This window comes from Eupeodes corollae, chromosome 2, assembly GCF_945859685.1.
Source record: "Eupeodes corollae chromosome 2, idEupCoro1.1, whole genome shotgun sequence".
Lineage (NCBI taxonomy): Eukaryota > Metazoa > Arthropoda > Insecta > Diptera > Syrphidae > Eupeodes > Eupeodes corollae.
Genome location: NC_079148.1, coordinates 142,756,746 through 142,769,767, shown reverse-complemented (window position 1 = coordinate 142,769,767; position 13,022 = coordinate 142,756,746). Strand labels below are relative to the sequence as shown.

Here is a 13,022-nt window from a genome sequence, read left to right as displayed (position 1 = left end):
AATGAGAATTATAAGACGTCGAGGATGAGCCCTTAGCATTTATTGGTTTAAGTAACTACTTCAGATATTCGTGTTTCATTTTCTATAATAATGGAAAAAACATGAATAAAGTGATCATTTAAAAACTTAAAACAACTTTGAGTTTGCTTCCACGTAGAAAATGTATTTTATTTAAAAATGAATAAACAATTGTCAAATGTCTTAAACAAAGACATCTTATAATTTTAATGCGTCTGGCAACATTCTGGCAACAACTGTTTGACAAATAACTTAAGTTATGTTCAGACAAAATTAAGGGAACTAAGAATTTTCTGTCAGATTGTGGTCTGACAATTAACTGACAATCACATTTCTGAAATTCGGATCCGATGAAATTGTATGTTCAGAGTATTGTAAGAAAATTGTCACATTCCTCTCTCACAGATCTGACGATCGCATTCAATAAGCTTTAAGATTTTTCTAAGACGAGAATGATAATTCCAGCGCGCTTATACAATATTCTTTATTATGATAATACCTATGTAGTTCGGTTATTTGATCAACAAATAGACAATTTACATAGTATACTTATTTCTTTATTTAATTTAAAGTAGATATCACAAAAATACTGTTTCATATACAAAAACAAAAATTTATAATTATTGTGTCTTAACAAAATATCTAATGGCTCAAAATTTTAAACGATTCCTTTATTAAAATATTAAAGTTATTTTACTTAGTTTCTAAGCTTAAAATTAAATTAAGAAATTATAAGTTATACATTTCTGAGAATTTTCTCATTCAAATTCATAGAGCAGGAAAAAACAAATATATTCAATATTTATTTTAACTTAGCAATCAAAATAGGTTTGCATTTCTTTTCTTCCCTCTTGGATTGTGTGATAGAGAATTATTGAGCTATCGATTCATAAAATTTCTATTATCAGATTTTTCGCAGCAAATGTGAGAAATTTTTATTAGAAATTTTGTTGACTCAGAAATATAAACTGGCACAATTACTCCGTTTCCCAGATCTGGGTGTGTTTCCTTTTTTCACGATCTGTCAATTTTTAGACGTGTTCAGATGGATTGTTTTTAATACAATGAATTACTATTTCAAATTTTAATTAAATTAATAAATTCTAAATCCTTAAAAACATTTTTTCTTTTTAATTTTGAACTTTTTTCCTTATCTTAATTCTTTTTTCACAAAATTCCTTTTAATTTTTTGTTTATGGAGCCTAAAGTTACCATTGACACATCTCAAACATCATTTGACCAATGTGGCCATTTTTGTATTAATTTATATAACGCTTCTCCTGGACTATCCGAAAAGTCCAATTGTCTACTACCATAGACTTTGTAATCTGGATCAAGTTTATTCAGTCTTACACCTTTGTCGAGGAGCCATTTTGTGGCATTTAGTTGTTCCACTGGAGGTGTCCATTTATTAAAAGTTCCAATAAGAGCTATACCTAAACTATGGTCATTATATCCTTTCGTATGAGCACCAACTTTATCCCAACCTCGTCCAACATAAACATTGCCATCGCCTCCGACAAGGAAATTATATCGAATGTCATCGAAAGATCTTGATTCCATGTTGAAAGTTTGAATGAATCTCGTTCGAAAAATGCACATAGCCTGTTGTAAAATTATAATTCATTTATTAATTGAAATTTTAATGGAGGTAATTTGTGGGCTTACCTTCGTTGAGCAGTTTTGAGTTGACGTATGTGAGATAATAACCCGAGATACGGGCGTTTCTAAATTAACCAATGGCACATTTGGGGGCTGAGCAACCCATTCATCTCTTGATATCATATTTGAATATTCTTGTATATCACCTGAGAAATATTATAAAACATTTTATTGTTTATTTTGTAATAAAAATTAATATTAATTTATGTTCGTACTTACTTTCGAGTACTTTGCTACGAAAAATAAAAGTTGCTGATAAAATAATAATTCCAATTATTATTGTTAAGACAACAATTAGTGCAGTTAATATGACAGCCTTTTTATTAAGGAATTTCTTAGGAAATGTTAAGGGTGAATTATTATTGCCTCTTAGTGTGTCTGTAATAAAAGATAAATTATGATTTAAAAAAAAGTTTCCTATAATTTTTCAAAAAAGAGTTTTTACTTTATGATGTAGATTAAATATTATTAATATGGTCTTTTTGAAAAAAAATAATAACATGTAAAATTTGGAAGTTGAATGCTTATGAGTTATATCTTTGTCAAAAGTAATTATATTCAGATAAATTGAAAACAATTTGAAAGATTAGTTATTTTTAACTTCCAAAAGGAATTTTTTGTAATGGATCCGATTTTTTTCTGGATTTCTCGAGGTTTCAAGGTCCCTAGATTCGAAATAAAAGGCTTTTAGAAAGATGCCTGTGCGTGCGTATGTACGTACGTTCATATGTCCGTACGTTCATACGTCCGTGTGTCTGTACATCCGTACGTTTTTTTCGTCGTCCATAGCTCAAGAACCAGAAGAGATATCGACTTCAAATAAATTTTGTTATACAGATAATAAGGCAAAAAGATGCAGAAAGGGCTCTGAAGAAAATTGCGTGCGTGTGTTTTTTTACTACAGAAGTTTAAAAACAATGTGAATATATTGGTAACCCTAGATATCTCACGAACTAACGAAGTTAGAGACTTGAATTAAATTAAATATTATATATTGTAACCAACATATTTTTGAAAAAATGAAAAAAAAATGTTTCACCTTGAAAATTGTACGAATAAAAAATGATTTCATCTCCAAAATAATTTTGTGCTACGAAAAATAACGATTTTAACATCTGGTGAAATTTTGAGAAAAATCAAATTGACTATTTTTTTAGAAAAAATAAAAACCTTAAAAAAACAACACTCAAAGTTCGTAAAAATTTGATTTCGAATCAAATATCTTTTGAAAACCTTGAGATATTGGCTTTTAACTACTTTTATCTTTTAAAAAATATTTTTGTCAAAAACTTGGTAAAAATTTACTTTCCAATTAAAAAGCTTTTCAAAAATTAAAAATATTGCTTTTAAACTTTTTTTATTTCACAGAAAATATTTTCGATATTTATTAGTTTTTTTTTTATAAAAATCTAACAGCCCGTTTTGTCGTAAAAAATAAAATCTACAAAAAATAGTACGCAGATTTGGTAAAAATTTCTTTTCCGCTAAAAATCTATTTAAAAAAAACTAGATTTTCAAACTAAACTATTCCTTTATACGAAAAATATTGCTGGTAATTTTAAATTTTTTAAGAATAATTCAAGTAACAACTTTTTTAACCCAACACGAAAACCTACACACTTTTAAGCAAGACAAATCGGCAGACTTGATGGAAATTTATCAGTGTGGATCGCATCCCAGCCTCTTTTTCAAGATATACTTGTACCAAAAACCAAAACTTTTTAAATAAGAAAATTCAATTTTTTTTTTAATATCCGAATTTCCTTCTAAAATACAATTTTCTTTAAGAAAAGTTTTGAAAATTGATCTTATAATTGTCGATGACCATTTCTTTTCATAATAAAATAAGAATATGATCTGTTATTAAAGATAATGATTTTATGGACCAGTTTAAAAATTTACCTGAATATTAAGAGTTAAGTTTTTAAAGACCTTTTCCTTAAGGATTAAGTGGGTGATCAATATAATTCAATCTACAGAAGATTTACAAAATTTCAACTAATAGAAATGTAGACATGTTAATTACGTTGAAATGTGACATTCACGGTATTGAAAAATTTCAATACCATGATGTTTGACTATCATTGTTCATTTCGTTGTTGAGTTTTTAAAATTAAATTTTTTGTATGAGTTTTTCTCTACGATTTTTAAACAAAATGAATGCATACAAAACTAAACTTTGTAATTTTTATTCGAAATGGTTATAGCGATTTCTTTAAAAACAAATTGTATACATATACAAGTTTTTCATGTTTTTAGAAATATGCTCATAAATACATGTAGGTTTGTACATTTGAAATTTTAACGTTAAAGTTCTCGATCGTTAATTAGTTTCTGACAACATTTTAAAACAAAATAACAGTTCTATGGGGGTACCCTGCTACAGCACTAGAAAAGTATTAAAGGACTATTATTAATATTTTTATTCTTCAAAAATGAAAAAAGCGTCTAACGTCAATCTACTTAAAACATTAATTTCTAATTTTGAACTTAATCGGCCCAATGGTTTAGGCTATAGGAGGCAGGACAGACATATAGACGAAATTGCAGGACCTACTTTTTTCCTCTCCTCTACCATCCCATGGAGTTCCAAATCTTTTTAAGAATGCAATATCTGCCATTATTCCCATATGTCGCAATTGGAAATTATTGACACACAAAATTAACCACTAACAGACATTTTTTGTAGTACCCCCAACCACGACCTGGAAAACAGAGCCCTACTTTATCACTTTTACCTTGGAAATGATATTACACAATGGCGATCCAAGAACCGCGGTTTCATACGGTTCAACGACGATTTATTGGCAAGTGCCATAATCGCCGACCAAACGTTAGCAAGTCCCTTGTTTGTGACGAAGTGAGCTTCAGTTCATCTTCAACTCAATAAGAAATAAAAAGTCAGCAGGTGTCGATGTTATATCCATTGTTGTGCTGAGACATTTACCGAATAATTCACTGAATAATGCATATTATCCAATGCATTGGAAGACATCTGTGGTTCATCCTATCCCGAAGAAGGGAAAGACAACTCCAACCCGTTATATCTTCAGTCGATAAGTCTTCTTCGGAGCATCAGCATAGTTTTCGAGAAGATCATCAATAGGGCTCTGACTAAGTGGGCTGCGGACAACAAAATAATTCCAGATAAACAGTTCGGGTTCAAGGCGGGTCATGGCACAATTCATGCTGCGTCTATACTCGTTTCTGATATCCAATAGAATAAATCAAAAAAACAATGCACAGGTGCTGTTTTGGTTGATTTTGAAAAGGCCTTTGTCACCGTATGGTAAGAGGGTCTTTATCTAAAAGAAGCAAGCCCTTGTTACTTTAAGATATTCTTAACGGTAGAAAGTTTGTTGTCAAAAGTGGCAATGTAACTTCTACCACAACATTCTCAATTAAAAATGGTCTTCAACAGAAAGCGGTGAATTCGCCGATTCTCTTCAGCATTTACACCAGGGATCTGATAAGTAGTCCTACAAAGGCAATTGCGTACGCCGATGATCTAATTACGTACAGAAAGGCCCGAAAGGTTGAGGTTATTAGAATTCTCTTGCAGCGTGATTTCGACAAGATTCAGCGATATTGCGACGATTGGAAACTGAAAATAAATGTCCAGAAGTCGGCGACAATTCTGTTCCGGACTCCGTTGGCTAGGGCCACGAGGGATACGTGAAAGACCAGGGCCAGAGGAGCCTTCACTCTGACGAAGCGGCTGTTATACAGCAGTCGGCTTGACCCCAGAGTGAAGGTAATTTTCTACATCGGGACGTCATGGCACAAGGCGGAGCAGAGCTCCTTCGGTTCAGTAGAGCTATGTCCGAATGGGACCGAACTGCTAGGGTGAAGCAGGAGAACCAATTTTCGTGGCTTCAATCGGCACTTGATAGCGGGTAGTTGGGATGGGGTTTTAAGCCTTGGCCGACTTACATACTTGTTTTATAGTTTTAGGGTTTAGTTTTAAGTAGAATAGGCATGATGGCACAAAAAAAATACAAATAAATGCAAAAAAAAAACATGAAATAAAAAAAAAATATAAAAACAAACAATGTTAGATAGTTAGATTTGCTGCTGTGGTTGTTATAATTGTAAGTAGTTTATAGGTAGAATAGGTAGTTTAAGTTAGCTTTAAGTTTTATATAAAGGACCTTATTTTAAGTAGTTTTAAGTAAAAATAAAAAGGATATTTATATTTTCTAATAAATACAAAAATAATTGAAATTTAATTGAAGTAAAATCGATCCTAGGGCCGAAAGGCATTAGTATTAAGTGTTATGGTTTAACTTAGAGTGTCCGTATGGGGCCAGTAAGTTAGATGTAAGTTATGGTTAATTTGGCTAGTTTTATGAATTTTTGTTTAGCTTTAAAATAGTTTTGAAAAATAATGAATAAAAATGAATTAAAAAAAGAAAAAAGTGTGTTGGACTGTCATGCAAGGGGTCTTGGGTTCAATCGCTGCCTGTGTCACCTTATTTACAAAAGAAAAAAAAAGGTTTCGCGGGTGCTGCATCTTGCATATAGACTGTAGGTCCCCTCCATCCCTGCAATCGCTCGCACACAAGAATGGTTGTGAGTTGTAGGTCACTAGGCCCTGGTTCTCTACGGACTGTTGTGCCACTTAATTTATTTATTTTAATTTGTACTAGTATAGCTGTTTCTTAGAATTTTAAAAGTAATATCTCAAAAACCTGACGTGATAATGTTATTGAAATATGATTTCAACTAATTTCATTGCACCCATTGAAAATAGCAATTTTTTGCCAGAAAGAAAATCTTGTCGACCAGTAAAACTATTAATTGTAAACCAAAATTACATTATTACATGACCTCAAAGAAAATGTTTTACGTTTTTAATCACAATATCTCGGCAACCAATTGTAATCAGCTCTCTAAGGAATAGCACGGTCGGAAAATTGTTTTTGCAAAACCTTGAACTGTGACCTCTTCACCAATTTTGTATTGAATAGTTGAAGCGAGTATCCCGTTTAGAACAGCACAGTTTTTTAAACTGCAGAACCCTGTATTAAAAAATCAGGAAAGTCCAAAACATCCTAGGAACTACAAAAAATTAAATATTTGTTTATTATGAGCAATTACAAAAATGTTCCCTCAATTAGGGTGTTCTCTTATTAACCTTATAATGCAACTAACGAAAATTGACTGCATAACTCTCTTAGAAGATTGTTTTAAATAAAACAAACAAATGTTCCATATCGTGTATTGTCAGCCTTAACGTTACCTTAAATTTGTGGATATTAATATTTCAACAACTGTTTGATGTCTTTTCATATGTATACAAAAAAAATCCTTAAAACAGAAATCAAATACTAAATTAATCTAATGTTAAAGTCTCTAATATGATTCTAGTGTTAGAAGAAGATCTAGCAAATTAATTTTTATATTTTTAAAATAAATTACCATTTAAGAAAAATTAATTTCACTTAACTCAAGTCTTCACGACACACCTCTTCTTCTAAAAGTCTTTGCTGTCAGAAAAAAAATCTATCGCTCAAATGTATACATGTATTTGTATGTACTTTGATTCTGTTAACCTGTTTACCACACGAACCTTCCACGACAGATCTTAATTTAAAATTCAAAAAAATTCATTAAGCATCAACATGCAAATGTTTATACATACATATATTTATTTGTTTAAAAATAATAAGATTATACTATATGTATGTCTGGCATTAAAAAAATAACTACAAAAATTAATTATGATGATTATCTTATTTTATTTATAACTTTAATCATTTTTCTCATTTATTAGTGACACGTGCCTGTATTTAAACACTCTTCAATTTGACACCAATAATGAATTTAAAAAATTCGTCTGATTGAAGTTTAAAATGGGTGAGGTTGGAGAAATAAGCTCCAATAAGAACAACAAACCTAAAGAATTCAACGAAAACCCTTAAGACCAATTTAAAATTATTCATTCATAGATTTTAAGACGTATAAAACAATTATTACTATCGATCAATAGTGAATAGTGATATTTGATAAGATTAAAATATATATACAATTGATTTCAATCCTTCAAAAATATAATTCAATGAAACCACAAAAATAGTGACCTACCTCAAACTAAAGTGTAATGAACTCGAACTGATAAGTTCATAGATACGAGTATAAATGAAAACTAACCTTTACAATAAATCAAAACAATCTATTCAAGTATAAAAGAAATACATGAATATAGTAGATAAACAAAAACTACGGCTTCTACATATTTGTAGGGTTTATTTTAGATTAAACCTAAGTAATTTTAAAGAAGGAAAATTCCGGTAGGTAGATAATTGTAACATGTCTAATCTATCTATTTTTTTTCATCATTGACAGTAACAAGCTTTGTACAAACAACTAACACCAGGTGAATCAATTAAAGCAATTAACCATATTAACGTCAAATTTAATTTATCTAAAAATTATAAAAGTAATAGAACAAACGCTGGTGAACAAGTCTGACACTTTTGACCTTATTTCCTATCCAGCACGTGTCGGTAGAAGCAAACTTAATCACGACTTAGACGATAAAAGCACCTTCACGTTTTTTTTAAGTTAAAGCGTTTCGGATACAAAGTTGAAATTTCATAAAATATTTATGAAAATAATTGTTTTTCTCAAAAATGTCATTCTTATAGAGAATAAAGTATCATAAATAAAGTTGTGCACCCTTATTTCTACCGATATAAGGCATGTTTTTTTTGCCATCGCTATTTGCAACAATCCGCAGTTGGTAGACTTGTCTAGCTGTCAGATAGTAAAACAAAACAAACAGTTTTTTTCTTGGTGCTACATATTTTAAGAAAGAATTTTATTGTGTACCTGCTTTATAATTTTAAATAAATGCTAATTTATTTTATTCTTGATTTTCCATTTGTACATCCATCTGCATGTGTTCAAAGTATTAAATGTTATTTTGGTTTTGCTTTCGAATAAGTTTTTGACGTATTGGGATATGTTCGTAGATTTGGTCAGTCTTCGTTCATGAAATTGAAATTCTTATATGAAGGGTCGAAAGATCGAAATTGAAATTCGTATGTGAAATGTGGAAGGCTTTTGAAGATAAATTTTTACTTTAGGGTTGCTCATGGGGCCGCGTAAACTGTCAAAATTTGTATTAATAACCTTACTAAACTACAATGGCCACTTTTGGCAAAAACTGGTAAATTTACAAAATTACAAAAAAAATTTGTTCTTTCTAGCGCCATTTATTTATAAAAAAAAATAACAACGAAAATTGTCTTTAAAACCAAATATTAAACTTCATTTTACTTATGTCGTTTTCTTATCGCTTTTGAAATGTTTGTGTAAAAATCTCAGATTTTCCTGGCAAATATTACAAGAAATCTAGTTTTGTAATAACAAACGTTCAGAAAAATTTCAAACAGAGAAGTGTGTGTTGAAAGTGCGTGTGCTTTTGCCTATTTGTGAATTTTGATAAAAATCGAGATTCAGATTTTTTAATCTCAGGTCTCAAATAGATTATAAATTCTGAAGTTTGTCCACTTTTTCCTACATTCACCATCTCTTTTAGCTGTCAGATTCACAAATTTGACTCGACTCTAAAGGTATGATCAAAATGACTAAAAAGTCAAAATTTTCAAACTCATTTTGTGACAGTTTTTCCATGCCAAAATTGAAAGTAGTGAAAGTTTTTTTTTCAAATTTAAATCGCGCTACAAAATAAACTTAAGTAAAAAAACACACTTAAAGTGCGTTGCACTCTGCGAATAAAGCTTTCTAGACTCTTAGAGTTATCCGATCATACGAGTTATCAACCTAAGAAATTTTCTCCAATCAAGTGTATCAATTTCATTTCAGCTACTTGTTGTTTTTGTATTACATTGAAGCTCCCACCGCGGATGCGGATAGCTATGCCAAAAAACACGCCTATTGTCAATCATCAATTGATAGTTGAAAAATATGAAAGTTACTCATTTAAAAGAGTTTTTATTATTAATACTGATCCAGAACGTTGAAAGGCTAACAATTCATAAATTGACACTCGTAATAAATGTTATTGAAATTAATTTTTAAAAGATTTTTCTTATTGTCATTCAACATTTAATTTAAGAATAAACAAAGTCTAATTTTTCTTACACTCATAACATCGCGGATATCATTTCTAATCTCCGCTTACAAATGAAATAAAAGTGATTTAAGAGATGCTTAAGATGTTTCAGTTGGCAACAATATTTTAAACGCGCCCATTTTGTCAGCTGTCAAGTGACTAATTTTATGGTTTGACATTTCAACATGAACAGACAACATGGCGTTTTTCTGTTTTAGTTCAGAGCAGAGCTCGAACTGTCAAAAGAATAATTGTGTTTCTTTTTGAGCTCTGATAGTTCGAATTCGTGTTTCTTTTTTAGTTCTGAACATGTTCAGCGCACGCTCTGTGTGCTCAGATTAAAATAACAGAGCAGATGGAGTAAAATGCTGAACACAAACAATTTTATATTTGAAATCCGGGAAATTAAAAAAATTATTGTCATAACAATAAAATGGTGGAAGAGGCAAGTCGCCTTAATGCAGAAGGAAAGATAATTTAGAAAAAACTATTTGCATATATCATCTTTATGAATCAAATTTATTTCACGAGTCAAATGGACCAACTCTATTACTGTTTTATTAATTAATTTGATTAAAAAAAAAATTGAACGCCTTCAAACAGACGACATTTAAAATCATGCTAGTTTAGTGCTCAAGTTGTTTCATAATTAAATCAGAGAGCTCTTAACATACTCTGTTCAGAACTTTACTCTACTCCGCTCGCTCAGTCTCTGCTCAGCTCTGAACTAAAAAAGAAAAACGCCAATTGACGCTTGAACAATGCTTCCAAATTCTGCAAATTTGCTTTGAAAATCATGGTTTTGTTCGAAATACTAATTACTCACATTTTGTTTAGAGTAGAAGCTTACTTTTGGTTGAATGGATACGTCAATAAACAGAAGTACCGTAAATCCTCAAGTGTATGTTAAGACACAGTTACATCCACGAAAACTAACTGGCCAGACAGCTCTGTCATTGGTGGCCGCTATAGATTCGATTTCTGATTTTTTCGTGAACCAATTGAACAACGCGGTGCAAAATGTCATGTCAAATGTCATACAGCTCTTGCCACAATTAATTTATTAAAGGAACCTCAAAGACAGCCAATTTAAGTAATGACCATTTTCTGTGGGGATATGTGAAGCCGTAAACGATCCACCACTTTGAGGACAACGTTCAACACAAATGCTGAAAAATGTTATCAAAAACTCAGACTACGTTCGAGCCAGCCGTTGCAATCATAAGTCAGAAATCATATTTAAATTTATATGCCAGGAGATATTTTAATGAATATTATTCCATGTCAATTTGGAAAAAACATCTTTGTTTTATTTAATTGGAATGTTCTACACCTCTAAAAAAATATTCGTTACTTCCTGACTTAAAAAATCAATTTCTAAAAAGTATGTTTTCGAGAACATAATTTATGCAAACCCAAATCTCTGACATAAATTTGTTTAATGAACAATATATACTATATTTTCTCTTTTCAAAAGTGATACTTTTGTGCTATAAAACTTGACAATATCCACAACTCATGACCTTAATCAAAATTACCTAAAAGACAATCAATTTCTTTTTCGAAAGTCTGAAGACATTTTAAAACAAAAAAAAACTCACCACACCCATCTGATGAACTTTCTTGTGTGTTGTTGTTTTTAATCGAACATCCATTAGAGCCTTCAAAAGCAGGATTAGACTTTCCTTGATTCTGTCCTGTTTTCGGCTTTTCAACCAAAATCTGTTGAATTGTGACAGGACCTCGAAGATATCGCTTGCTGCCAAATGTCACATCAGTTGAATTATCAATTGATAAACTGGCAATTTGTGGTCCATTTGGTGAGTTTCCAATATCCCTCTCGATTTGTTGACTAATCAAAACTCCAAATTCAGAGTTAACATTTGGAAATGTTGAATGTTTATCAGGTGATGATGACTGTGGTGGAGGTGGAGGTGGTAGAGTTGTTTGGGTGCCAAGTTTTTTCAACATGCACCCAGTTTTGGTATCTTCAAACTCATCGACATCAGAATCGATTATACTCGATAATGCATCAGATTCAATCGATGAAATCGATATACTTGTACTGCGAAGGGAAGGGTTTGGCGAGGCTGGAAGAGAGGGCGTTGGTGGAGGCGGCGGCGGCGGAGACTTTGATTCATTTAATTTTGTTGTTGTTTGTATTGTTCCATTGGGATTGATCTGAATTATATTTTCTATATTTATCGTTGCACAGAGATTTTCATTTTTTGACATTTTATGTAGATTTTTAGGTGAATTACTTGTGCTGTCAGATTGATGTGGGATGTTTATCTCATTGACATAGATTTTATTGGTCATTTTATGATTTCAACACTTATGTCACACCATATCGTACGTCAACTTTTAAAATAAATACGAATAACGATAAACTGTAATAGGTTTTAAAATTAGAAATATCCCGCGTCAACTGAAGGACAAACTTATAAACAAAAACTCACAACTCCGGAGAGATTACATTATGTATTTCGATAACACATTTTTCTATAACTTTGTTTTTATTTTGTACCGGTTAGAAAATATTTTCAACTTTTTTCTTCACTGATACGTTCGGGAATTCCAAATACCTTCTGAATGAAGTAAAACAAAAAAAATGAAACCACTTTTTCACACAAGTTGTTAAAAAATAACGAGAAGTAATAAAAAACAAGATTCAAATTAATCTCTGAGGTATAAAAAGCTAAAGCTCTCATGGAACGGAAAAGCTTTTTTTGTTTTTATTATTTTATTATTGTTTATTATTCGAAACTAAACAAACAAAACAAAAATGTATCTTAAAATGCATCAGCAACTTGCGTGTTACTCAGCAGCAGCAGCGGTTTGTCACGATCAACTAAACTCGAATTAATTTTGTAAACCATTTTGAACGCGATTGCATGCCAAGTGCTAAGGATCTTGCATGAGCGGATTTACAAAAGTCTTAAACAAAAAGCTTCAAAATCACTGAAATTTGACATCAATATAATATGTTTCATATGATATTATAAAGAGCTTTCTTCAGATCATCACTTAAGTAGAGATATGCAGGTGGAAGATATATAAAAATAAGCTGTTGTTGACTTTGTACTGTAGATTGAGATGTGAACCTGCCAACCTGGTAAACAGGTACTGCCGATGGTGCTGTACGTCTGTGCTAATCTAAATGCTTAACACATATTTATCAAGACTTCAATATTATTTGAAGTTGCAGTTGGATAAGCTGTTTTAGATATGGACGTTTGATGACGACAAGTTGGATTTT

At 31.0% G+C, this 13,022-nt stretch overlaps 1 protein-coding gene across 1 annotated transcript; it reads right to left on the bottom strand.

The window, feature by feature from the left end:
- Positions 1-611: 611 nt before the first annotated feature.
- Positions 612-12,701, bottom strand: LOC129947314 (peptidoglycan-recognition protein LC-like). The gene is made up of 4 exons (XM_056057834.1): positions 11,365-12,701; positions 1,900-2,058; positions 1,687-1,826; positions 612-1,623 (listed from the first exon to the last, which is right to left on the bottom strand). The coding sequence occupies exons 1-4, from the start codon at positions 12,080-12,082 to the stop codon at positions 1,243-1,245; spliced, it is 1,398 nt and encodes a 465-aa protein (XP_055913809.1). The 5' UTR covers positions 12,083-12,701; the 3' UTR covers positions 612-1,242.
- Positions 12,702-13,022: the final 321 nt, after the last annotated feature.

Bases quoted from the DNA above. Each gene is read 5' to 3' on its own strand.
- LOC129947314 (XM_056057834.1), bottom strand. From the start codon at position 12,082: ATGACCAATAAAATCTATGTCAATGAGATAAACATCCCACATCAATCT. The intron at 2,059-11,364 runs GTGAGTTTTTTT...CTTTTATTACAG, and splicing joins AAGTTCATCAGATGGGTGTG to ACACACTAAGAGGCAATAAT. The intron at 1,827-1,899 runs GTAAGTACGAAC...AATATTTCTCAG, and splicing joins TCGTAGCAAAGTACTCGAAA to GTGATATACAAGAATATTCA.